The sequence below is a fragment of the Hemiscyllium ocellatum genome, chromosome 23, assembly GCF_020745735.1.
Source record: "Hemiscyllium ocellatum isolate sHemOce1 chromosome 23, sHemOce1.pat.X.cur, whole genome shotgun sequence".
NCBI lineage: Eukaryota > Metazoa > Chordata > Chondrichthyes > Orectolobiformes > Hemiscylliidae > Hemiscyllium > Hemiscyllium ocellatum.
The window spans coordinates 20,583,525-20,611,221 of NC_083423.1; the positions used below are offsets into that span (position 1 = coordinate 20,583,525).

Sequence of the window (27,697 nt, forward strand, 5' to 3'; positions counted from 1 at the left end):
AGAGAAGTGACAGATGGAGTTCAATCCGGGCAAATGTGAGGTGATGCGTTTTGGAAGGTCTAATTCTAGAGTGAACTATAAATGGAAGAGCCTTGGGAAAAGTTGATGAGCAGAGAGATCTGGGAGTTCAGGTCCATTGTACCCTGAAGGTGGCTGAACAGGTGGATAGAGTGGTCAAGAAGGCATATGGTATGTTTGCCTTTGTCGGACAGGGTATTGAGTATAAGAGCTGACAGATCATGTTAAAATTGTACAAGATTTTGGTTCAGCCACATTTAGAATACTGTGTACAGTTCTGGGTGCTACATTACCAAAAGGATGTGGACGTTTTGGAGAGGGTGCAGAGAATGTATGAAAGGATGTTGCCTGTTATGAAAGGTGCTAGCTATGAAGAGAGATTGAGTTAGAAAAAAGGAGATTGAGGGGGGACCTGATTGAGGTCTACAAAGTCATGAAGGGTATAAAGTTAAAAATCACACAACACCAGGTTATAGTCCAACAGGTTTAATTGGAAGCACACTAGCTTTCGGAGCGACGCTCCTTAATCAGGTGATTGTGATCACAATCACCTGATTAAGGAGCGTTGCTCCGAAAGCTAGTGTGCTTCCAATTAAACCTGTTGGACTATAACCTGGTGTTGTGTGATTTTTAACTTTGTACACCCCAGTCCAACACTGGCAACTCCAAATCATGAAGGGTAGATGGAAATAAGCTTTTTCCCAGGATGAGGGACTCAATAATGAGAGGTCACGTGTTCAATGTGAGAGGTGAAAAGTTTAAGGGGGATACACGTTGGAAGTATTTTACACAGAGGGTGGTAGGTGCCTGGAATGCGTTGCCAGCAGAGATAGTGGAGGCAGGCACAGTAGATTCATTTAAGGCGCATCTGGACAGATGCATGAGTAGGTGGGGAGCAGAAAGATATAGATCATTAGGAATTGGACAGTAGGTTTAGACAGTGGATTTGAATTGGCACAGGCTTAGAGGGCCCAAGGGCCTGTTCCTTGGCTGTAAATTTTCTTTGTTCTTTGTACCAATTAGATGTGTGTAATCACCTCCTGGAACAAGGTGTCCAGGTAATATTCCCCCACCTCCTACATAGCACAATGTTTGCAACCTGGGTCAACTTGGACCTGAAGTTCTTTAAACTGCAAGTACTTAAGACAGATATTTTTGCTTTGATGTCCAGCAGTTCCCACATATTTCAGCAGTAACACATCACCCTTCCTGCTATCACTATCACACGTCAGCCAATGACATCATTTCGTGTAACAATGAAGGCTGTGACATCCAACTGTGTAACAATGAGTCGAGGCAGGAACCCGTTCCCCCAGGGAACAATCCATGTCTGTGAGTCACAACGATAAGCCCAGTAAGCTGGGCCTTTCAGTTTCAGTAAATAAGCGAAAACATGCAATCATTGAAACTTGCCATCTTTCACCTTGTCTTTCTGGCATTGTGTTGTGCTTTTACTGCATCTGGGCAAGGGGACTCTGGTAAGTGGATGGAACAAAGTGTGAAATACTGGAGACAGGGAGGATGAACTGGAATTATCAGTCAGTGATCAGTGATTTTGCAATGAGTTTTGCTTATACGTTTTGATTTCTGTGCCAGTCAAGTTTAAGAGGCCTACTAAGGAAATGGGATATATTCCCTTTCAGGCACCTATTGTCAGCATCAAATACTGGGAGTGGTGTCTGTTTTAGACCATTTGCTGTTTATTTCCTCTGCATTGAGGTAGTAATGTATTGGGTTCCAATCAGAGCAAAAGACAATACGTTTTATTCAATTGGTTGGTCTAGGTCTCACCATTGCCAGGGTTTCTATTGTATCTCTCTGGGGATAATAATATTGATAATCAAGATTTATCCTGATAAATAGAAGTCCTTTGTCTGAGATTTAATATTAGCTGAAGGATTTCAAAAGTTTTAATGAATAGTTACAGGAATTTGGTGTTGTTACTGTGTTACTGTGTGACTTCAGTTTTCGAATGCTGTTTGCTGTTCTGGTCTCCTTATGTAAGAAAGGACCTAAATGCATTGGAAGTGGTTCAGAGGTTGTTTGCTCAACTGATAACTGAAATGAGTGAGTTGTCTTACGAGGAAAGATTCGCCAGACTAGACAAGGTTAATTTTAAAATCTGATTGAAGATTTGTAGCTTGGGTATACGTTGTTGTGGTTCTGCTCACCGAGCTGGAAGTTTTTGCTGCAAACGTTTCATTCCCTGGCTAGGGAACATCATCAGTGCTGTTGGAGCCTCGTGTGAAGCGCTGCTTTGATGTTTCTTCCGGTATTTATATTGGTTTGTTACAAATATTACAAAATTATATTACAAACCAATATAAATACTGGAAGAAACATCAAAGCAGCGCTTCACACGAGGCTCCAACAGCACTGATGATGTTCCCTAGCCAGGGAACGAAACGTTTGCAGCAAAAACTTCCAGCTCGGCGAGCAGAACCACAACAACATTAATTTTAAAGTTAACCATTGCTTGACCAAAAGTTGATTTAAGTCAGCAAGCGCATAAGTGAAAGAAGAATGGGACTTGTTACAAGGTAAAATATGTGTTCTGGTTGGACTTCAACAATCCCAGGGCAGCGATGACATTTGAGTGAAGCAACTGAGACCACACAAACCTTTAGAACATAGAAAAATACAGCGCAGTACAGGCCCTTTGGCCCTCGATGTTGCGCCGATCCAAGCCCACCTAACCTACACTAGCCCACTTTCCTCCATACGCCAATCCAATGCCCGTTTAAATGCCCATAAAGAGGGAGAGTCCACCACTGTTACTGGCAGAGCATTCCATGAACTCATGACTCGCTGAGTAAAGAATCTACCCCTAACATCTGTCCTATACCTACCACCCCTTAATTTAAAGCTATGCCCCCTTGTAATAGCTGACTCCATATGTGGAAAAAGGTTCTCATTGTCAACCCTATCTAAGCCCCTAATCATCTTGTACACCTCTATCAAGTCACCCCTAAACCTTCTTTTCTCCAATGAAAACAACCCCAAGTGCCTCAGCCTTTCCTCATACGATCTTCCTACCATACCAGGCAACTTCCTGGTAAACCTCCTCTGCACCCGTTCCAGTGACTCCACATCCTTCCTATAGTATGGCGACCAAAACTGCACACAATACTCCAGATGCGGCCGCACCAGAGTCTTATACAACTGCAACATGACCTCAGGACTCCGGAACTCAATTCCTCTACCAATAAAAGCCAGTACGCCATATGCCTTCTTCACAGCGCTATATACCTGGGCGGCAACTTTCAGAGATCTGTGTACATGGACACCAAGATCCCTCTGCTCATCCACACTACCAAGTATCCGACCATTAGCCCAGTACCCCATCTTCTTGTTACTCTTACCAAAGTGAATCACTTCACACTTACCTACATTGAACCCATTTGCCACACGACCCTTTCCTTCTTGCCTGACAGGTACATACTTATCAAGGACACTCAATAGTTGCTCCTTGAACAAGCTCCACATATCGATTGCGCCCTTCCCTTGAAGCCTACTTTTCCAAGCCACACATCCTAAGTCATGCCTCACCGCATCATAATTTCCCTGCCCCCAGCTATAACTCTTGCCCTGCAGTGCACACTTATCCCTCTCCATCACTAGAGTAAACTGTGTCCAGTTTTGGTCCCCACACCTCAGGAAGGACATACTGGCACTGGAACGTGTCCAGCAGAGATTCACATGGGTGATCCTTGGAATGGTTGGTCTAACATACGAGGAACGGCTGAGGATCCTGGGATTGTATTCATTGGAGTTTAGAAAATTAAGGGGAGACTTAATAGAAACTTACAAGATAATACACGGCTTGGAAAGGATGGACGCTAGGAAATTTTTTCCGTTAGGCGAGGAGACTAGGACCCGTGGACACAGCCTTAAAATTAGAGGGGGTCAATTCAGAACAGACATGCGGAGACATTTCTTCAGCCAGAGAGTGGTGGGCCTGTGGAATTCATTGCCGCAAAGTGCAGTGGAGGCCGGGACGCTAAATGTCTTCAAGGCAGAGATTGATAGATTCTTGATGTCTTGAGGAATTAAGGGCACCGGGGAGAATGCTGGTAAGTGGAGTTGGAAATGCCCATCAGCCATGATTGAATGGCAGAGTGGACTCGATGGACCGAATGGCCTTACTTCCACTCCTATGTCTTATGGTCTTATGGTCTTAAAAGTCACCGAATTGTGGTCACTGTCCCCAAAGTGCTGACCTACCTCCAATTCTAACAGCTAGCCTGGTTCGTTACCCAGAACCAAATCCAGTATGGTCTCACCTCTTGTTGGCCTGTCTACATATTGTGTCAGGAAACCCTCCTGCACACATTGGACAAACACTGACCCATCTAACGTACTCGAGCTATAGCTTTCCCAGTCAATATCTGGAAAGTTAAAGTCCCCATAACAACCACCCTATTACTTTCACTCTTCTCCTGAATCATCCTCGCAATCCTTTCTTCTACGTCTCTAGAACTATTAGGAGGCCTGCAGAAAACTCCTAACAGTGTGACCTCACCTTTCCTATTTCTAACCTCAGCCCAAACTACCTCAGATGGCGGGTCTTCATCCATCATCCTTTCCACTGCTGTAATACTATCCTTGACAAGCAATGCCACACCTCCCCCTTTTTTACCCCCACCTCTGACCCTATTAAAACATTTAAACTCTGGAACCTGCAACAGCCAATCCTGTCCCTGTTCTACCCATGTCTCCGTAATAGCCACAACATCGAAATCCCAGGTACCAACCAACGCTGCAAGTTCACCTATCTTATTTCATATACTTTTCGCATTGGAGTATACACACTTCAAGCCACTTTCCTGTTTACAAGCACCCTCCTTCGAGATTGATTCCATGTTCCTAAGCTCCCTACACTCCAGGTCCTGCACCCTAAAGCTACAGTCTAGGTTCCCATGCCCCTGCAGAGTTAGTTTAAACCCCCCTAAAGAGCACTAGCAAACCTCCCCCCAAGGATACTGGTGCCCCTCAGGTTCAGGTGTAGACCATCCTGTTTATAGAGGTCCCACCTTCCCTCCTGCACCATCCCTGTAGCCACTCATTTAACTGTTCTCTCTCCCTATTCCTCGACTCTCTATCATGTGGCACGGGTAACAAACCAAAAACAATAACTCTGTTTGTTCTAACTCTGAGCTTCCAACCTAGCTCTCTGAAAGCCTGTCTAACATCCTCATCCCTCTTCCTACCTATGTCATTGGTGCCAATGTGAACCACGTCTTCGGGCTGCTCCCCCTCCCCCTCAAGGACCCGGAAAACATGATCAGACACGTCACATACCCTTGCACCTGGGAGGCAACATACCAATCGTGAGTCTCTCTCGCCCCCACAAAACCGCCTATGTTTGCCCCGAAATATCAAGTCCCCAATAACTATTGTTCTGCTCTTCTCCACCTTTCCCTTCTGAGCAACGGGAACAGGCTCCGTGCCAGAGGCCTGAACCCCATTGCTTACCCCTGATAAATCCCCCCCCCACAAGTATCCAAAACGGTATACTTGTTCTTGAGGGGAATGGCCGCAGGGGGTCCCTGCACTGGCTACTTCCTCCCAGTCCCCCTCACTGTCACCCATCTGTCCGCAATCTTTGGAGTTACTACTTCCCTAAAGCTCTGATCTCTGACCCCCTCTGCCTCCCGAATGATCCTAAGTTCATCCAACTCCAGCTTCAGTTCCCTAACACGGTCTTGGAGGAGCTGGAGATGGGTGCACTTCCTGCAAGTGTAATCAGCAGGGACGACCATGGCATCCCTCACCTCAAACATGTTGCAAGAGGAACATTGCACTGCCTTCACTGCCATCCCTCTAAAATTAACCTTTAAAAAAAAACTAGGTCTAAAGAATAGAAAAAGCAAAATGCAGCACTTACCTGCTTACCACAACGGGTCTTATTATTAGGTTATAGGAGGAGGGCGGGTGGGAGGCACTACCTCTGTAGTACCTCGTGTTCCTCTCCTGCATGCCTTTATAGGAAAAAACCTACCCAGGTAAGCTTGTACTACACCAGCTTCCGGGTCTGCTCCGCGCTTTTTTAAAAAAAAAACTTTTAAATTTAAACCGTTAAACAAACGTAACCAAGCCTACAAGCAGCCACTGATAAACAGCCCTTACCTGCTCCGCCGAGAGAGTCTGTTGTGTTATCATTCTATCTGGGGTGTCAGAGTTCAGGGTTGTGAGCTAAAAGGCCTCTGCATGTCCATTGTGCTGAACCATTTTCCCATCAGAGAGAGATTAAGTTCAAAGTTTGTGAGAAGATTTGTAGCTCGGGTGCTTGTTGTTGTGGTTCTGTTCGCCGAGCTGGGAATTTGTGTTGAGACTCACAGACATGGATTGTTCCCTGGGGGAATGGGTTCCTGCCTCGGCTCATTGTTACACAGTTGAAAGCCACACACACAGATCAAGTCCTGAACTACGAAAGCAATCACGCCAACACACAAAAGAAGTTGCATCAAGACACTGTTCAAAAGGGTCACAACACACTGCAGCACACCAGAACTGCAAAAAGAGGAAGAAGAACACCTCTACAATGTATTCGCCAAAAACGGATACCCCCGCAATGTCATCAACAGATGCCTAAGGGAAAGACAACAGAATGAGGACATGCCACAACCCAAAGGACTAGCCACGTTACCATACATCAAGAACATTTCTGAACTGACAGCCAGACTACTACGACCACTAGGACTCATAACAGCTCACAAACCAATAGCCACTCTCAGACAACAACTTACCAGAACGAAGGACCCGATACCCAGCATGAGCAAAACCAATGTAGTGTACAAAATCCCATGCAAGGACTGCACAAAACACTACTTTGGACAAACAGGAAGACAGCTAACGATCCGTATCCATGAACACAAACTAGCCACGAAACAACACGACCAGCTATCCTTAGTAGCCACACACGCGATGACAAGCAACATGAGTTCGACTGGGACAACACTACTATTATAGGACAAGCCAAACAGAGAACAGCCAGGGAATTCCTAGAGGCACGGTACTCATCCACAGATTCTATCAACAAACACATCGATCTGGACCCAATATATGGCCACTGCAGCGGAGACAGCTACTGACAACCGGAAGTGGCAGAGACAAACCACTATAAATGCTGGAGGAAACATCACAGAAGAACTTCACAGGAGGGTCCCAAGCACTGAGGATGTCACCTAGACAGGGGACAAAATGTCTGCAACACAAATTCCCAGCTCGGCGAACAGAACCAGAAGATTAAAGTCTTCTCATTGGGTCAGCTTAGAGGCCAAAGCTCAAAACTCAAATTGCAATCTCTAAACTTTAGAACACAGCCTATCTCGAAAAACAAATTTCCAGGTGTTGTTAGTAGGATCTTTTGAGACTTCAGGGGCTTTTTAAGTGAGTCACCTCAGACCCAGATCAGAGCCCCATACGCAAAGTTATAAGTCATATTTTATTGTGGAGCAAGCAAATTTCCGATGGCTATGGTCGGAGAGTTTAGAGCCCTGAGGGACAGGGCCTGCCTATAAGCAGAGAGTTCTTCGAAAAAAGGACTTGTGTTTCCTTTAGGCACACATGAAGAAGGCAATAGGAATCTGTCTCATAGTATTTTCCCAAGTCATATTGCTCACGGATGTTGAAAATGGGAGGCTTTCGCTCACAAATAAAGAGGGAAGATCAAGATTATAAATTGTGGAGAAATTAGGACGACCTATCTTCAGGCAGATCATAACTGCTACTTTTCAATGAAATAAAAATTTGGATCCTTTTCCAGAAACAGAAGCTACGAGGACCTCTGTTAAGTTTGACTCATTCTTAGATTAGATTACTTACAGTGTGGAAACAGGCCCTTCGGCCCAACAAGTCCACACCGACCCGCAACCCACCCAAACCCCTCCCCACGGGCAATTTAGCATGGCCAATTCATCTTTGGACTGTAGGAGGAAACTGGAGCACCCGGAGGAAACCCACACAGACACGGGGAGAACGTGCAAACTCCACACAGTCAGTCGCCTGAGGTGGGAACTGAACCCGGGTCTCTGGCGCTGTGAGGCAGTAGTGCTAACCACTGTGCCACCGTGCCGCCCAGCTAGCATATAAATCATCAGTGATTATATTATTTTTGCAGATCCTGATAACATGTTGTTAGGTGGAGCAAGTTGCTGCAACTGCTGGATCTGTACTGAAAACAACAAATGCTGGAGATCACAGCATGTCAAACAGCATCCATGGAGAGAGAGGAAGCTAACATTTTGAGGCTAGGTGACACTTGGTCAGAGCTTGGTCACTATGGTATGAGAAGAATGCCTTCAATAGAAGAGTTAAAGTATCATAAAATCCTAGGGTCATGCAACAAGAAGAAGGACAATTGACCCATATTTTTTGTCGAAACAGCTGTCCATTTGGTCCCACACCCCTCCTCTTTGACCAATAGTCTTTCAAATTTCTCAGTTTCACTTATGTATCTAATTCCTTTTTGAAAGTTATTATTGAGTCTTTCATTGTTATTTCAGACATTACATCCCTGAAGACAAGACCTCGCTCTGTAAGGAAAATTGTCCTGATCTCCCTCAGGGATGTTTTACCGATTATCTTAAATTTATATCCTTTGGTGATACACCCTTTTCCCATTTACTCTATCAGCATTCCTCAACATTTTGAACAAATCTAATTAATCTTCCCTTCATCAATTCTGCTTTGAAAGAAACTATCTCAGCCCTCTTGTCTTCCCACATAATGTTGTGAGTAAATCACCACAAGTTACCTTTACTTCAGCTACCTATTCAGAAATTTCACAATCAAGTACTAAAACAAAGATTTAAACTTAAGACTCCTCAAAAAAGCAAGCTAGGCCTGACAACCTAATTTGACTATTATCCAATTAATGCTGGAACTTGGCCACAATCCCATCAATAACAGGCTGTCTCCAGGGTTCTATCCTTATGCAAATTTGTTCTCTGGTGTTCTGCTGAATGGGAGATCTGGTGTTGGATTTTCATACAAATGTTTGTCTTGCAGGTCTACTAGGTGATGCATTGCTGATTTTTTTAAAGTCATTTTATTCAAATTACTGCAAGTCGGCAGCTTGCCTTCTTATCAGAAGTGGCTTCTTTGTTCCTTGTTAAATTTGGCTTTAACTGCCTGTTCAAAGTCACAGCTTTCCTGCGATTAATACTTTAAAATCTTCCCCAGGCAATCCTTATTCTTTGCGGCAATAAAAGGCATGTCTGACAGCAATTTTGTTTATGTAATCTTGACTCCTCTTTCCTAATTGTTAATTGCTTTCAGTCTCTAAGTAACAACTTGTCTTTGTTCCATAATAACTTATTCCAGACAGAGTTATTGCTGCTCTTTTCCATAACAGTTTATCTTATGCTGATTAATTCAACCCATGAATGGTTATTAAAGTTCTGAAGTCTAGAATGTCACAATAAGAATAGTGCCTCAGCTCTGGTAGCATTCTACTACATCTCCTCTGCTCCCTCTCTAGGGTCATGATGTTTGGTTCTCAGAATTGTACATAATGGTTCCAGATCTTATGGATGTCCTACTGTTCCACCCATTTTCCATTCTACCCATCCACCAACAATCATTCTAGCTAGCTCAAACAATGACAGAAATTGCTGGAGAAACTCAGCAGGATCTGTGGAGACAAAACAGAGTTAACATTTCTAGTACAGTGATTTTCTTCACTTTGTCAGTCTTGAGGAAGTGTCACTGCACCCTGTTAACTCTGTTTTCTCTCTGTAGATGCTGCCAGACGTACTGAGTTTCTCCAACAATTTCTGTTTTTGTGTCAGATGTTATACATCTGTAGATGTTTATTTTGCTCTATCCATCTGCCAATACCACACTGAACCGCCGCTGGTTATAAAGGCACAACATCGAATCTGCTTCCTCAGGCAGCTGAGAAAATTTGACATGACGGCGAATACCCTTGCCAACTTTTATAGGTGTGCCATCTAGAGCATTTTGTCTGGATGTATCACTACCTGGTATGGCAACTGTACCATTCAAGATTGGAGATGGTTACAGAGAGTGGGAAACTCGGCCTGGACAATCACAAAGGCCAACCTCCCATCTCCAAAATCCATCTTCCAGGCTGTCAAGGAAAGGCTGTCAGCATTCTCAAAGATCCATCCCACCCTGGCAATTCTTTTCTACAACCTCTACCATCAGGGAGAAGGTACAGAAGCCTGAACACACGCACCAGCTGGATTCAAAACATTTTCTACCCTACTGTTGTTGAATGCTGAATGGACTCACAAACTCTTAGCATTCGCCTGTACATATGTTTTTGCTGCTGTTTATCTATTATTTACTTATCTATGCTATTTAACAATGTGATCTGCCTGTATTGCTCACAAGACAAAGCTCTTTACTGTGATTTGGTACACAAAACAATAAATTTAATTCAATTCAATTCAATGCAATTCTATCCACCTTCAATATCATCAACTTGCGACCCGTGCCTATTTGCTACCCTACTCACCTTACCCATCTACCCACTTACCTCACACTCCCACCATCCTAGCAGTTACTAATTTATATCTCTCACCCTATTCACCTACCTCCCATTCCAATCAATCCATTCTCTCATTCACCTACTCATCGATAAACTTCACAGGCTTTTCACAGCACAGGAGGAGGACATTTGGCCCATCATATTCACATTGGTCAACAAAGATCTGCCCACATTAATTCCACTTTCCAGGTCTCAGTCCATAGCCCTGGAGATTAATGCTTCAAGTGAATAAATACTGTTGAAATATTATTAATGTTTCTGACTCATCCGCCCTTTCAGGCAGTGAGTTCAAGACTCCCATCAGCATCTGGTTGAAAAAAGACTCTCCTGAACTCCCCTCCTCGCCTTCTGTGTCTGACCTTGCTTCTATGTCCATTGGCTATTGACCCCTCTACTGATGGAAAAAGTTCACACTATAACAATTCTATGTATGTACCTTCCTTAGGGCTGCACGGTGGCACAGTGGTTAGCACTGCTGCCTCACAGCGCCAGAGACCTGGGTTCAATTCCCGACTCAGGCGACTGACTGTGTGGAGTTTGCACATTCTCCCCGTGTCTGCGTGGGTTTCCTCCGGGTGCTTCGGTTTCCTCCCACAATCCAAAGATGTGCGGGTCAGGAGAATTGGCCATGCTAAATTGCCCGTAGTGTTAGGTAAGGGGTAAATGTAGGGGTATGGGTGGGTTGCACTTCGGCGGGTCGGTGTGGACTTGTTGGGCCAAAGGGCCTGTTTCCACGCTGTAAGTAATCTAATCTAATCTTCCTACACACCCCTATCTATGCCCCTCAGAGTCTGACACACCTCTCTTAGATCCCCTCTCAATCATTGCTGATGTAAGGAAACAAACCTCATAGTTCAGTTCCTCCAGTCCAAACAGCATTCTGTTAATTCTCCTCAGCTTCCTCGCACATACAATTACACCTTTCCTATACTGTGCTGAGCAGAACTGCACACTATATTCCAATTGCAGCCTAACCAGTGCTTTGTACTGTTCCGGCATAACCTTCCTGCCTTTGTATTCTATATGTCAGTTAAAAAATGCCAGTATCCCAGATGATTTCTTAGCCAAATTATCTAACTGCCCTGCTAGCTTCAGGGATCTGTGGATGTGCACACTAAGGTCCCCCTGATCTTCAGTGTTTTCCAATGTCTTACCATTCATTCTGTAATCTCTTTCCTTATTAGCTTTGCTTACACTTTTCCAATTTGAATTCCATTTATAATGCTCTACCCATCTAATGACCATTGTTATCCTCCTACAGTTTATTGATATCCACCTTACTGCCATCCTACCAATTTTTCTGTCACCTGTGACTCTCTTGATCACATACCCTACATTTAAGTTCAAATTTTTAATGTACACTACATTTATCCATTCGCCCATTCATCCATTATCCATACATTAACATTCAGACTAGATACTTAAACATACCTTGCAGCAGCTAGTGCCATAAAAAAGACGTGAAACTTCTGCGCTGATTCTCTCCAATGCAGCAGAATCCACACAGAGATTTTCTAGCTGCTGCTTTGGAATGTGGAACCTCTTAAATGTATCCTGCTAAGTGCACAGTTTTCTGTCTAATTATTGTTGGACACTGTAACTCTGATGCTGATTGTAGGATTTGGGTCATTATTCCAGCTGGAGTCTGAACAGATTTATAAATGCTTATAACTTCCTTACTTTTGAACTACATGGCTCTATTTATAAAGTTAAAGGCCCCGTGCAAACTTTGCAAGACAGTTTTCAACATATCTTGTGACTTTCAAATGTCCTGTTCTATGATTGTATGGACTGTAGATATGGACTTCAATGGAAGAATTTTGATGGGATTGTTACATTACTGGAGAGAAAGGCTTTGATTGTGAATGTGTATTAGGGGATAGGCTACAATGAGAGAGTTAAGGATCCACACATTTGAGTAGTGTTGGGGGAGGGCGAACAAAGATAGTGATTCACATTGGTACCGACACAATAGATAGGAAGGGAGGGGAGGGGGTATGTCCTGCAACAAGAAGTTAGAGAGCTAGGTGACAGATTGGAAAACAGAACCTTAATTGTTGTAATCTCTGGATTACATCCAGGAGCATATGCAAGTTAATGTGAGAATAGATTAGTACATGGGAGGGAAGACTTTAGATTGCTTTCTCATTGGGTCCTTTTCAAGTGAAGGTCGGACAACGAGTCCAGGGAACTCTGGATGCCATGGAATTTAAGGATTGGTATAAAGTAAAAAGAAATGAAGCTTATTGCAGATACCAAAGACTTAAAAACTGCAGAAATCCTACAAGATTATAGAAGGTACAGGAGGTTAATTAAAAATCAATTAGGAGAGCAACAAAGCACCATGAAGAAATATTGGTAGGTAAAAAAAAATGAAAAATCCAAAGGTATGGAGATGAGAGTAGTGTAGTTACTGTAGTCTCCGTGGGCTTCACTTTGACAAAGTGTCATGTGGGAGACTTGTAAGGAAGGAAAGGGATCAGAATAATTTGGATCCAAAATTGGCTTAGTGGCAGGGGAAGAGGTTGCCAGTTGAAGGTTGTTTTAGGTATTGGGAGCCTGTGTAAGGTGGCAAACTGCAGGGATCAGCGCTGGGTCCCTTGCTGTTTGTGGTGTACATCAATAATCTAGATATGAATATAGGCTTGGATAATAAATTTGCAAAAAAAATAGAAAAATTAGTGGTATGGAAAAAGGTCTCTAGACTACAGAATGACATGAATGGACTGGCTGGGTGGACAGAACTGAAGAAAATGGAGCTTAATCCTGATAAGTATAAGTTGATGTACTTTGTTAGGACTAACAAGGCAAAGTTGTACTTGATGAATGAGCAAACTCGGGAACAAAATGAGGGTTAGAAGGGTTTTGGTCTGCAAGTCCATAGATCCGTGAGGGAATAGAGCAGGTGAATAGGATGGTTCATAAAACGGTTGAGATATTTGTCTTTATTAGCTGAGGCACTAAATACAAAGACAAAGAAGATTTGATGGAGATGTTCAGCCTCAGTTGAAGTACTGTGTGCATTAGAGAGCGTGTACAGGAGATTCACCAGGATGTTGCCCAGGCTAGAGCATTTCAGCTCTGAAGAGAGACTAGGTAGGATTGTTTCCTTGGAATAAAAAAGGCTGAGGGGGAACTGACAGAGATCTTCAAAATTATGAACGTAGATAGGACAGATAAGAAGGAACTTTTCCCTTTAGTGGAGGGGTCGATAACTAAAGACTATAGATTTAAGGTAAGGGGCATAAGGTTTAGACGGGATTTAAGGAATGTTTTTAAGGGCATCTGGAACTCACTGCTTGAAAGCTGGGAACCACTGTGACATTTAAGAAGTATTCAGAAGATCACTTTTGGAACTACAGCATACAAGGGTCAAACAGGGGAAATGGATTTAGAATAGATGAATGTTTTATACCCAACAAGAACACGATGAGCTGAAGAGCCTCTTTTAATGATTAAATATTCTATGATTCTTGCAGCATAGGCTTCATTAGGACAGTTACTGTACTAAAATATTGAAATATTTCATAAAGAGGAACTGCTGGACTATGTATGTAGTGATTGTAATGAGGTCAGCTAGGTGGATGTCATAGAATATGAGTTCCTTGAATGGGGCTGTTAACCTCGTCCAATCAGGGAGCCCTGACTGACAGATATAAACAGGAGTGCCAGAGAGCTTCTGCTTACTCTCAGGGAGTTGGATCAGTGTCAGGGACTCTCCATGTGAAATAAAGAGTAAGTTGGTGATGGGATATCAGCCTCTGTGGAGTTATTTCAGTGCAGATGTCATTTCGAAAATGTGACAAGTTGTGTAACTGCAGTTCAAAAGCAATGTAGATATTATGAAATGGAACAGGAAAGGGCAACAAGACTTATAACAGATTTAATCTGCAGAATATTTCTAATCAACTGTTTAGAGATGTTATTACTCACCTCTGGAGCAAGTAAAACAGAAATACAGGACTTCTAGTTCAAGGGTACAGACGCTACCACCGTGTCCCAAGAGCCCTCGAAATAATTTGAAATGGATATGAAATATGTAAACTTTTTTCACTCACAACCTCTGCTTCAAAACTAATGTTAATGAATGAGGCAGTGACCGATCGGCTGTGCTGATTGGTTGATGTTTGGGACCAATGGGACCATAGATTGATTAGCTGAAGGAGGAAGCCAATGAATAATGCCAACTGACCCATTGACTACATTGATTGGTTGTACGAGGAGGCCAATAGATGAGGGTATGTGACCAATTGACCACACTGATTGGCTGATCTATGGCCTGCACTAATTGAGAGCTGTGAATTGCTGACTGAAGACAAGATACAATCTTTTGTTGGGGCACTTTGGAAGATTGGTCAACCTATTAACTCCTTATCAGCAACACTGGAAGTCTGGTCACAGTATTCTGAGATCCAGCATTGTGGCTGTGTCCGGTAAGGATTTGATTGCACATAGCCTTGGTGCCAATGGCCATTGCCTGGGAACATCGAAAAGAAATGATTGCATTTACTGTGTATAGAAAGTTTCACCATCCTGAAGCACGTTAAAGCCATTGAAATATTTTTGACGTGTGGTCTCTGTTGTAATGAAGGAATTGCAGTGGCCAATCTTTGCATAACAAGCTTCCACAAACATAATACCATTACCTATTTTTTTCAAAATGATGTCAGTTGAGGGATAAATATTGTCCAACTCATCCAGGAAAAACCATTATTTTGGAATAGTTCTGCTGTTAGAAAGGGCCTTAGTTCAATGTAATGGAATGGAAGGGAAGGTAAAGTTGCCATGGTCCAAGAGGTCTGCTGTCTCATTAGAAAGAGACAACAGGTGATAAGTTTAACTTGAGGGTCAGCTTGCCTCAGTGGAGGGATGAGGTTGTGGGCAAGACCTTCAGTGTGACTTCAGTTGGTGTGGGAATTGAATCTGTGCAGTTGACATCACACTGTGTTGCATACTGGTCTTCAAACTGAGCTAATACCCTCTGTCCCCATAATTCAATGTAACATCTGAAAGACAGCATTCCTGATAGTGCAGCACTCTCTTGGTATTCCACTGAGAGCATAATCCTAGATTTTGTGCTTAGGTTTTTCAGATAGGGTCAAACCAATGATCTTCTAGCTTGTAAGTGAGAGTACATCTCTGAGCCCAGTCACAATGCAGTGTTTGAAATACACGTGGTGATGTGCAGACAGAATTGGTCTTCCCTTTATGTCCTATACTTCTTTTTTCAGAATGCAGCAAGCGACCAGCAGTAAATGAAGAAGAGGAAGACCTGAATTCAGAGACTCTGGGGAACCATGATGCTGATCCAGGAGCCTGGCCTTGGCTGGTCAGTGTACAGATTGCATCAAAGGACGGAACTTATGGTCACACCTGTGGAGGATCTGTCATTGACAACTACTGGGTGCTGACGGCAGCTCACTGCTTCAAAGCCAAAATAGCAAAGTAAGGAGGTGATTGGTGATCATACCAATGAATCAATGTGGGTGGCACGGTGGCACAGTGGTTAGCACTGCTGCCTCACAGCACCAGAGATCCGGGTTCAGTTCCCGACTCAGACGACTGACTGTGTGGAGTTTGCACATTCTCCCCGTGACTGCGTAGGTTTCCTCTGGGTGCTCCGGTTTCCTCCCACAGCACACAAAGATGTGCAGGTAAGGTGAATTGGCCATGCTAAATTGCCCGTAGTGTTAGGTAAGGGGTAAATGTAGGGGTATGGGTGGGTTGCGCTTCGGTGGGTTGATGTGGACTTGTTGGGCCGAAGGGCCTGTTTCCACACTGTAAGTAATCTAAACTAATCAATACCTCATTGCTAACTAACTCATTGACTTGTCCCAGAGAGTAAACATTTCCCACTAACGAACCGTAGATTCAATCTCCAGACTAACCTCTCATTTTGAAATGATTGTTGAGTCTGCTTTTGCTTGCCATTAGCTACCATATGAGCATGACTAACAGCTTTACAGGTTTAGTACCTATACCCACATTCATACATACCAAGTATTGGTACCTTCCCCTAGGACCCATACCTATACCAAACTTGTATCTGTCCTTCCCCTAAAAAGTACATCTGTGCAGTGTCAGTTCTGTGCCTGGCCTTTATCATCTCTAATTTCTCTGCCAGGGTTACACTTTGTTGGATATTCTGGCTCTTTCTGAAGTATTGACAATTCACAAACCCTAGCCATTCTGTGGATCCCTCACACAGCTGGAAATCTGTGGGTCACTATTGTTTTGTTCCCTCCCTTGGAGCCAAGAGCTAAATTGGCTATGTGTATTGCTCAGACTCAGAGGTGGAACACTACCATTGAGTCAAACTTGTCCACTACAAGCAGTGACAGGGAGTGGTAATTGAATTTGTGATTAATTTAGTCTGGTACAGCCTGACTTTGGACTCCAAAAGTCCTCATACTGCATCTGAAATTTATACTTTCCAGATGACATTTAATGGGAAAACTGTGTGGAGTGAGTCTCACTTCTTGAACAGAAGTGGGAGATCACTAGCCAGGGTTCAATGCCTTGATAATGCTTCCTCATAGTATGTGTGGAGCTATGGTTCTTTTGGATTGCATGACAACTGTGGTGTCATTGTATGTGACCTAGCACACCCAACTCCACATGGACAGAACTGGTCTATCTACATATCACCGTACACCGTCATAATGTCCTATGCCTTCTGAATATGAAACATCAGTTTTGCTACAAGAGCAATGATTGTAATTATCAGTTAAAAAGATGTATGGCAATAGCACAGGCCAAATATCTGCATAAACTGTGGCATAGCGCACTACAGAGCCTCTTTTTTTAAGAGAAGTCCATAAGTAGAGGAGTAGAATTAGGCCATTTGACCCATTGGTTAAACTTTGCTATCTGATCATGGCTAACATGTTTATTAGCCATATTGTCCTGCTGTAACTCTTGATCCCTTGATCAAAAACCTATCTCTGTCTTAAATACGTTCAATGACTTTGCCTCCATAGCTCCCTGCAGCAATGAGTTCCATAGATTAACCACCTTCTGGCTGAAGTAATTATTCCTCATCTCAATTGTAAAAGGTCCCTTCATTCCGACACTGTGCCCTCGTGTCCTAGTTTCTCCATGTCCACTCCATTCAGGCCTCTTAGTCTTCTGTAAGCTTCAGTCAGATCCCCGCTCATCTTCTAAACTCCACTGAGTACAGACCAAAAGTCTTCAACTGTTTCAAGCCCTTTATCCCCAGGATCAAGCAGATAAACCTGCTCTGGAGCCTCCCAAGACCTGCACATCTTTCCTTAGATACACAGTCCAAACCTGCTCACAATATTCCAAATGCAGTCTGACCAGAATCTTATACAGTCTCAGCAGTACATCCTTTCTCTTGTATTACAGTCGTCTTGAAATAAATGCTAACATTGCATTTGCCTTCCTAACTCCCCAACTGAACCTGCTTTTTAACCTTAAGAGAATCCTGAACTAGGATCCTTAACCCCTATGTGCTTCAGATTTCCAAAGCTTTTCCCTGTTTAGAAAATAGTCTATGTCTCTATTCTTTCTACCAAAGTGCATGACCTCAGACTCTCCCACATCAGGCAACTGTCTGTGCGGAGTTTGCACATTCTCCCTGTGTCTGCATGGGTTTCCTCCGGGTGCTGCGGTTTCCTCCCGCAGTCCAAGAATGTGCAGGTTAGGTGAATTGGCCATGCTAAATTGCCAAGCGCAATAGTGAAATGCTTGTGTCATTTGCAGTGCTCTGTCAAGGTTCGCCATGGCTTTTACTTTGGGGTGGCACAGTGGATAGCACTGCTGCCTCACAGCGCCAGAAACCCGGGTTCAATTCCCACCTCAGGCAACTGTCTGTGTGGAGTTTGCACATTCTCCCCATGTCTGCGTAGGTTTCCTCCGGGTGCTCCAGTTTCCTCCCACAGTCCAAAAATGTGCAGGTTAGGTGAATTGGCCAGGCTAAATTGCCAATAGTGTTAGATGCAGGGGCAAATGGAGGGGAATGGGTCTGGGTGGGTGAGCTTCGGCGGTTCGATGTGGACTTGTTGGGCCGAAGGGTCTGTTTCCACATTGTAAGTAATCTAATCTAAAAATTGCCCGCAGTGTTAGGTGAAGGGATAAATGTAGAGGAATGGATCTGAGTGGGTTGCTCTTCGGAGGGTCGGTGTGGACTTGTTGGGCCGAAGGGCCTGTTTCCACACTATAAGTAATCTAATTAATTCTCTTCTTGTACATTACATTCCATTTGCCACTTCTTTTCCCACTATCTTGCCTGTCCAACTCCTTCTGCAGCCTCCCTGCTTCCTCAACACTACCTGTCCCTCCATCTATCTTTGTGTCATTTGCTCACTCAGTTCCTCCATTGTAAATGTATAAGGTGAATAGTTGTGATCCCAATTTGGACCCCTGTGCAACTCCATTTTCAGGCTGCCAAACTGGAAAAAATCCCTATATCTCCACCCTGACTTCTGGCAGTCAGCCAATCCTCTATCCATGCTAGCATTTTGTCCCTAACACCCATGGGCTATTATCTTATTTAGCAACCTCCTGTGTGCACCTTTCTGGAAATCCAGATAGATCCCATTCACTGGCTGCCTTTTGTATAACTTGCTCATTCCCTCCTAAAAGAATCCTAACCGATTTGTCAGGCATGACCCCTTGACAAAGCTGTGCTGACTCGGTCCTATTTTACTTCGAGGGACTCCACTATCTCATCCTTAATAATGGATACTGAAAGGGAAACTGAGCAGCTGCTAACCATGCAACTGTGATAGATGATTGCCTATCCTATTTGTCTCATCTGAGCTTACACCTTGCCATAAAAAGATTTGTATAAAGTTTTTCATGACTTCATGTTATCCCAAAGTGATTGACAGCAAATCAATTATTTTTGAAGTGTAGTCACTGTTTAAATGTAGGAAACACAACAGCCAATATGCACACTACAAGCTTCTACAAAGAGCAATGAGATAAAAGACCAGCTTTTTTTGTTATTTGCTTAAGGGCTACAATTTGGTGAGGATACTATTTGCCTATATTTTGATGATACCTTGTTCCATTCAAAGGATCAGTTCAGTGGAGCCAGAGTTGAGATTCATCCAACTCAGCTCCAGATGATTTTTCTAGATCTTACCAGAATGGACAAGCTGATCTAAGCAGCAGCAAGACCCCAGTGAACACAGGGAACGACTCAAGGCCTTGTCCCCAATAACCTACTCATTAAACCTGGGACTTCTGCCCATAGGGACTAAGTGCACACTCCATTTAAAAGTTCTGGCTGCAAGTTTTTTAGTAGCAACAACTCAAAACTACAGGTTTATCTTCCTTAAAGCCCGATTGACCAAGAAGTAAACACGAAATGAAGTGACTGAACTAAGGGGATCTCTGCTGTAGGTAAATGTATAGCAATGTACCACAAAATAGAGAAGATGCATGCATGCTGAAATGATGCCTTGTCCTATTTGGATTTTGTCAACCTATAGGTTTGAAAAGGGTTTTTGCTTGATTAGTAGACAAATGTGAAATCAGAACACTGAGATTAGCTAGTGTTATTTGAGGTGCAGCAAACTATATGGTGCTCAGATTTAATCCGCAACTGAGATCCCTAAGATCCATAGTTCCTAAAAATAAAAAATATAGAGACTTTTGTTTTAAGATATGTATCAGGAATTGCAGTGTACTAGTCATGGCCAGTCTTGCCAAATTGAAGATAAACATGGACTGTGGTCTTGTAAATTAATTATATCGGTTCCTCCAGTGTCTGAGAGTTTTTCAAACTCAGCTTTCTTCTCCTCTGAGATCACTGATAGAAGGAGTGGGAGCCCTAGTTGATTCACTTATCCTCCATGATGCTCAGGAACATCATAAATGATAATGCCCTAACAATTCTCATATCCAACAGGGATAAGTTAGGTTTAGATGATCATCAAATAATTATGTTTCCAGATCTCAATATCATTGAGCTATTGAGAGAGGGAACTATCCAAACAAATCTTCAATTTGTCAAAACAGCTGCTACAAGTGTCCCCTCTAATTAATACAAATCTCCTTATATCCTTCCTAAGCAATGTGGAGAAAATTATGCTGGTGTTTGGATTAGAACAGATCTCGAGGTTTAGTAAAGACACATATGCCAGACCAGTTGCAGAGGTCATCAAGCACGAAAATTACAATCCGGACACAGAATCTAACGACATTGCCCTCATCAAGGTCACTGATCCCATTGTGTTCACCGACTATGTGCAGCCAGTGTGTCTTCAGTATCAGAAACTTGATATTGCTGAACTCAAGCCTTGTGTCACTGCCGGATGGGGCATGGTGGAGGGCAAAGGTAAGAAAGTTGTCAGTTTGTTTAGATTCACTTCCTGGTTTAACTGCACAAGCAGACAGTCACATTCGATCTTGTCTCAGGTCTTAAGTGCTGGGTGTGGGTAGGCTAATGATGTTTGTCATCACTAATGATAATTTTTAGTAATCCAGATATCAAAGAGATTCACTCCCAAATTGAGCAGACACTGGATTAAAAGAATTTGAAAGCTGTCCTCAAAACTCAGCTGATTCACTAATTTCCCCAGGAAGAAAGCCTGTCCTTTTCACCTTGTAAAGTCTGGCCTACATGTCACTAAAATACAATACTTTGTGGTTTATTGTTCATGCATCATAAGTCGCTCTTCATGAAGAATGTTCACCACTGGCTTTTCATCAATGGACAAGTTCATTGTCCATGCCCTGAGAACAATACTGAGGAAATAATCAGCATTCACAGGAAATTCAAATGGGAAAATGAGAGATTGAGTCTTGAAACATCACCAGAGATTAGATCAGAGTTTAGATCAGAGGGACAGGAAAATCAATGTTTCAGGCAAAAGCCCTTTATCAGGAATAGAGGCAGGAAGCCTCCAGAGTGGAGAGATAAATGGGGGTGGGGCTGTGGAGAAGGTAGCAAAGAGTACAATAGGTGAATGGGAGTGGGGATTGAGGTGAAAGGTCAGAGAGGAGGATGGGGGAAGATAGCAAAGAGTACAATAGGTGAATTGGGGTGGGGATGGAGGTGATAGATCGGAGAGGAGGGCGTGAGAAGGTAGCAAAAAGTACAATAGGTGAATGAGGATGAGGATGGAGGTGATAGTCTCATGGACAACTGACTGTTTCAAAGTAATTCAACCAATCAGAGCAATAAGTTCTGTTAGGTTTAACTCATTTCTGATATATAGCAAAAACAACACTTGAATGCCAGAACAGCTCTACCAACATGATTATTATTATTATGTAATTGATGTGATTCCAGTGTTGTATAACTTCTAATAATCCATTCTGTAAGTTCGAGGCAATTTCAATTACTGTATTGTCTGGATTCCAGGATGTGGAACTCTCCTGTTTGGATAGGTCGAAAGGAATTGAGATGTTCCAATAATCCATCCCTTATGCTGGATGTGGTATGAGAAGGGGATACCATTACCCAATCACTTCAGTCTTTTACAATTGAGTGCCACTCGGAGTTGAACGCTACACTCATCCCTCTACACTGTCCAATCAAACACAATCAGGGCAGGTAGCAATGTTGGGTACAAATTGAAGCTCCTTCATGCTGCACATCCAACACTCCAGGGTAGATCCAGCATAAGATAGATACAGAGTAAAGGTCTGTCTAAACTGTTTAGTTATCTGCTGAATTCTCAAAGTTGCATTCACTTTTGTCAACATGATTCTGAAACTTTTCATTAATGGTTTAGGAGGCAGATATTTTCCCATCTTCTTCCCAAAAAAAAGGTCAAGATTGTGGAGCTGCATATCCTTTTGGATAGACTGTTGTCTAAAGCTCACTGTAGGTGTCAGAAAGTTTCTTTCCAGACAGTTAACGTTGAGGCATTCTGATGAGATACACTGGATCCTGCTGTATCTGTTTCAACTGAACAAAACAGATGACAGTCATTCACTGGGACATCTCTCAGGGCAATCTTTACCAATTAGAGTCAGCCTACCAAGTTTAACATTTAAATGAAGCCTAGGAGTTAATTATGTCATCATCGACTGGCACATTTTCAAAGCAACACCTCTACCAATCAATGCTCTCCACTCATTCACTAGTTGGTTTTCATCTAAAATTTGTAATCTCGCAAATATTCCATTGTGTGCAAGATGAAACACATTGACAAAATGTGCCTTTATCAGCAATACATAAATTCTATGCTATCAAAAAACTGAACTAAGAAAACATTACCAATCTTATTATCTGGTTTTCTTTGACCTAGGTAGACGAGCAGATATTTTACAGGAACAAGAAATCAGTATAATCCCGACAGCTATCTGTAATCAGGGTGATTGGTACAATGGCTCATTGTCTGATCAAGTCCTGTGTGCTGGATTTAAATGGGCAGGACCAGACAGGTGTCAGGTAGGTACTATAAAAAAGGAATTGAATTCTTTGTTATTGAATGGGACTGGTTGAAGAAGTACAGTCATATGCAGAACACATTCTTTTGGGATCTGTGTTAAAATCAAGCCTGGATAGAGCTGGCTGGGACAGAGTGGCATCCATTGGTCTTACAATCACATTCTTCCTGTTCTATTGCAGACAGATAGTGGAGGCCCATTGGTATGTAAAGTCCTTGGAGCAGGAAAATTCTATCAACTGGGAATCACCAACTGGGGCTTAGGTTGTGGTCACAAGGTCCATCCGGGCATCTACACATCTGTGCGGAAGTACATTGAATGGATTGAGTGGAAGACATCAAAGTTGGGCGAAATGCAAATGGTGGCTGATAGTTCTCGCAAGGCATCGATAAATAGGAAAAACAGTGCTGTCCGTTCACAGGTTTATGGCTTTCTCACCGCAGTTAGTTTGGTGTCTCTCTTTATCTAAAGATACCAGTCTGATCTGCACTCACAGGTTTACAGAGATGTCTATTGCTGTCTGGTTTCCTTGATAATAGTCTCTATGTCAATAAAATTTTATAGCAATGAAACTGGGAAGTTTGTTTGTTTGTGTTTCATGCTATTTTGTTCAAACTGATGGATTAAGAGTTGGCTAATTGGACTGTGTAACTAAGTCTGAGTCTTTATTCATTGCATTTAATGCTGGTTGTTTAGGTGGCACAGTATATGGAATCATAGGTTCACTAGCCTGTGCCAGGAGTTTTTTTCAAATTCATTCACAGGATGTAGGTATCGCTGGTTAGGTCAACATTTATTGTGCAACCCTAATTGCTGTGGGTTTGGAGTTACTTGTAGGCCAAACCAGGTGAGGAATGCAGTTTCCTTCCCTAAAGGACATTAGTGAACCAGCTGGGGTTTTCCCAATGATTGGCAATGGATTCATGGTCATCATTAGGCTCTTAAGTCCAGACATTTTTATTGAATTCAAATTTCACCATTTGCCATGGCAGAATTTGAACACAGGTCCCCAGAACATTGCCTGGATCTCTGGATGAACAGATCAGCAATAATACCACCTGGCCATCGCTTCCCCTGAGTACTGCAGAAGGGAGCAGAAAGTTGTAAAAAGACAATGTTGGTCTAAGTAAGTGGCCAAAAATGTGGCAGCTACTGTGTGGTTAAGTGTGAGATAATAAATCTTTGGACCCTAAAAAGATAAATCAGGTCTTTAGTTAAACAGTGACAAATATGAAACGGTGGAGGTGCATAAGGGTTAACAGATCCAAATACAGATAGCAAACTAATTTTAAACGGTAATAAAACACTCTCTTATTTCAAAAGGATTGAAATATGTTGAAAGTTATGGTATGGTGGGCTGAGTACTGACTGGATTCCAGTTGGGCCACTGCATTTATACTGCGGACCATACCTCAGGAAATAAACATGGGTATTAGAGGGGATGCATCAAATTCAATAGATTGAGGCCAGGTTCCAAAGTCAAACATTGTTTTCTCTTGAATACAGTTAATAGATTAGGGAAACGAACAATTTCTTTTGGTGGCGAGGGTCAGATCAAGGCATTATAACTTCAATATTAGAACTAGATCATTCAAGGCTGATATCAAGAAGCATGTCCTCTCTGAATAATAGAAATTTGCAAAGTACACCCTCAAAGAATTGTAGGATGATGGTCAATTGAACATTTCAAATTGATATTGATACATTTTGTTAGGTAAATGCTTGAAGAAATAAATCAAGGCTCGTGAATGGAGTTGAAATACAGATTGACCATAAAGTACTAACTGGGAATCTTGTGCTGTAGTGGTAATATCCTTACCTCTGAGACAGAAGATCCAGGTTCAAGTCCCACATACCTTGAATGAGTCACAGTATGTCTGAAGAGGTTGACTAGAATAAATACACCAAAACCCCATAAAACTGTATACCATAAACCACTATCTGCTTAGTCGAGTAGTCATGAGGGCTGAACAATATCCTCTGTCTGTGCATACAGTTCCGATGCCAGAATTCATTATGGTTAGGGATTATATAAACAGACAGATTTTCAATCTGCTATCCCACTCCACTCTGGATGGTCAAGTTTTGTTATCAAATGAAAGCCACTTTAGAGAGGAAGGTGGGGCATTCTGCTGAACTTTACCCTCAGACTCTGCTTTCAGTAGTTGGGCTGCTGAAAGGATTTAATCAGAAAATATTGAAAGTGGAAAGAAATCCTGGAGAGGTGTAGAATTTGGGTGGCACTGTGGCACAGTGGTTAGCACTGCTGCCTCACAGCGCCTGAGACTCGAGTTCAATTCCCGACTCAGGCGACAGACTGTGTGGAGTTTGCACGTTCTCCCCGTGTCTGCGTGGGTTTCCTCCCACAGTCCAAAGATGTGCGGGTCAGGTGAATTGGCCATGCTAAATTGCCCGTAGTGTTAGGTAAGGGGTAAATGTATGGGTGGGTTGCGCTTCGGTGGGTCGGTGTGGACTTGTTGGGCCGAAGGGCCTGTTTCCACACTGTAAGTAATCTAATCTAATATGACTGAATGAGCCAAGTTAATTCAGCATGAAATCTTTGAAACAGGTGCATTTTCTGGGGCTGTGAAGTTGGGTGGAGGGGTTGTGGTTGGGGTGTGGGACAATTCTAACCACTTGTCATCAGGAGATCATTAATTATCAATCAGGGAGTCTCAAGCTCATGTATTGGAAAGTTTGGCATTCACTTAGTTTGTCCGTGTTGGGAATCCTCCAAGACATGAGCAGTGGAGTTTGAATTCTGGTGAGATTCTTATACTCAGAGACAATAACGTCCACATATACTAGCAGTCCATCTGTTGCTTACGGGAATGTCCTCTCAATACCAGTAAAAATCCCCCACAACTGGTCAACTTTGCAAGGAAATGGGAGCAAAGTGCAAATGCCTTCATCCAGGGTCACCATTCCATGTTATCAGTTCCATGCTCTAAGTTCCACATTGATGCAGAACATATACTGACAGCTTATACATTATCCATTATCAATCTTAGACTTTTGGGTATATCTGGGAAGTTGAATAAAATTTGATCCAGACAAATTGTTTGCTATCTTCAAATTCCTTAAGGTACCCTGTATCAATGAGAACCAAGGGATGGAAATATTCAACAGGAGATCAAGTTGTGGAGTAACTTGTCAGGAAATAGATGGGAAAGCAGACCGAGTAAATAGGGTGAAGGGGCAATTTGTTTCGAGGGAAGCAGGACCAGAAACTATCAAAAATCACAAACTCATTGGACCTGATGGATTTGTACTGCTGTCTATATTCTCTTGTCAATACAGAGATCTTCAGATGGATGAAAGTCACAGGCACAACACAAAGTAATACTTTTACATGGGCTTTGGCATGACATTCCTGGTGTCACGGTGCTATTTGTCTGGCAATCAATACTGTCATAAATATATATTGATCAGAAAGAACTTTTACTTTTAAAATAATGTTAACAGATCTTCAACACGCAATAATGTTTCATCTGAATCCCCACTGTCACAGCCTTCCCTCTGTACAAAACTGGAGATGTCAGCCTGAATTCCTGAAATGTGGTGTCAACCCATAATCTTCTAAATCAGAGAGTTAAACTGACATTAAAAGGACAAGACTTTGTCCAGTCTGCACCAGCCCCAGTATAATTTCACAGACATCTACTCAACACATGGAAAACTGATCACGTATAACCTCAAAGTACAGGATAAATCTAAAACAGTTGATAAGCTTCCTGTCAAGAAAACAGTTAGAATAAAGGAAGGAGTAACCAGTACTGGAATCAAGTGAAACCGTGTTACCGATGCTCAGTTCTGGTTCTGCTCGAAATATTTGATCAATAGGCTATCTTAACCTATTGAGAGTGGCTTCCCTTGACGTCAAGGCATGAAATGACTGAGTGTTGCATCAACAGTGCTCAGCAAAATATAAGTCAAAGGGAAAGCATCAGTAACTGGTGTCATAGTAAACAAAGGAAAATGGTTATATTTGCTTGGAAGTTCCTCGGGGACAGTTCTCAGCCCAACCATCAACATCTTTAACAGCATTCAATTGCAACAGTGAGGCCATAAAGTCAGAGACATGTTGATACTTTAGACCTTCTTTCCTAAAATCATAGCGGAAGCACTGGTTTACATGAGCGCACCAGTCAAACTAGCTCACCACCAATTTCTCAGGGTACTTAATGAAGGGAAATGATGTCTGGACTCAGAACAATTAAAATAAAATTCTGAATCCCCACTGTTACAGTGGGCAAACGTGAGTGATTGATTAGAACTAAAGGTCTTCAAAATGAATCATGAGCAGGAGTGGAAAGTTTTTAATTGAACTGCCTTTCCCAGATCATTCCTAATACAGTGTTGGGAGAGTTGTTCATCTTCTGAAAGCTGCTGAATATTTGGGGCCATGGGACACTGACTCGCTTTAACTATTTTTAGAGTATCAGCAGGATAGGGAGAAGTCAATGAGGAAGACAGAACACATTATTGTGACGAGTGCTCTTCATTTGATGCCCATACTGGTGTGTGCCTAGGATTTGTGGACAGGGGTGGCGTGGTGGCTCAGTGGTTCTAGGTTCGATTTCAACCTCGGGCGACCATCTGTGTGGAGTTGCATGTTCTCCTCGTGTCTGCGTGAGTTTCCTCTGGGATATTGTCCAGGTTCTGCTGTATTCAGACATAAATTCTTTCAGTATTTGTGGAGTCGTGAATGGTGCTGAACATGTAAAAACACCCTCTGGGTGCTCCCCCTCCCACAGTCCAAATATGTGCAGGCCAGGTGAATTGACT

General features: G+C 42.7%; 1 protein-coding gene across 1 annotated transcript in view; it reads left to right on the forward strand.

The window, feature by feature from the left end:
* The window catches only part of LOC132826581 (acrosin-like), a 43,403-nt gene extending 20,025 nt beyond the window's left edge, over positions 1–23,378 (forward strand). The window contains exons 2-5 of the mRNA XM_060842538.1: positions 15,769–15,982; positions 20,581–20,846; positions 22,768–22,910; positions 23,091–23,378. Of these exons, the coding sequence (XP_060698521.1) occupies positions 15,769–15,982; positions 20,581–20,846; positions 22,768–22,910; positions 23,091–23,378 (911 nt within the window). The remainder of the gene's footprint in view (positions 1–15,768; positions 15,983–20,580; positions 20,847–22,767; positions 22,911–23,090) is intronic.
* Positions 23,379–27,697: the final 4,319 nt, after the last annotated feature.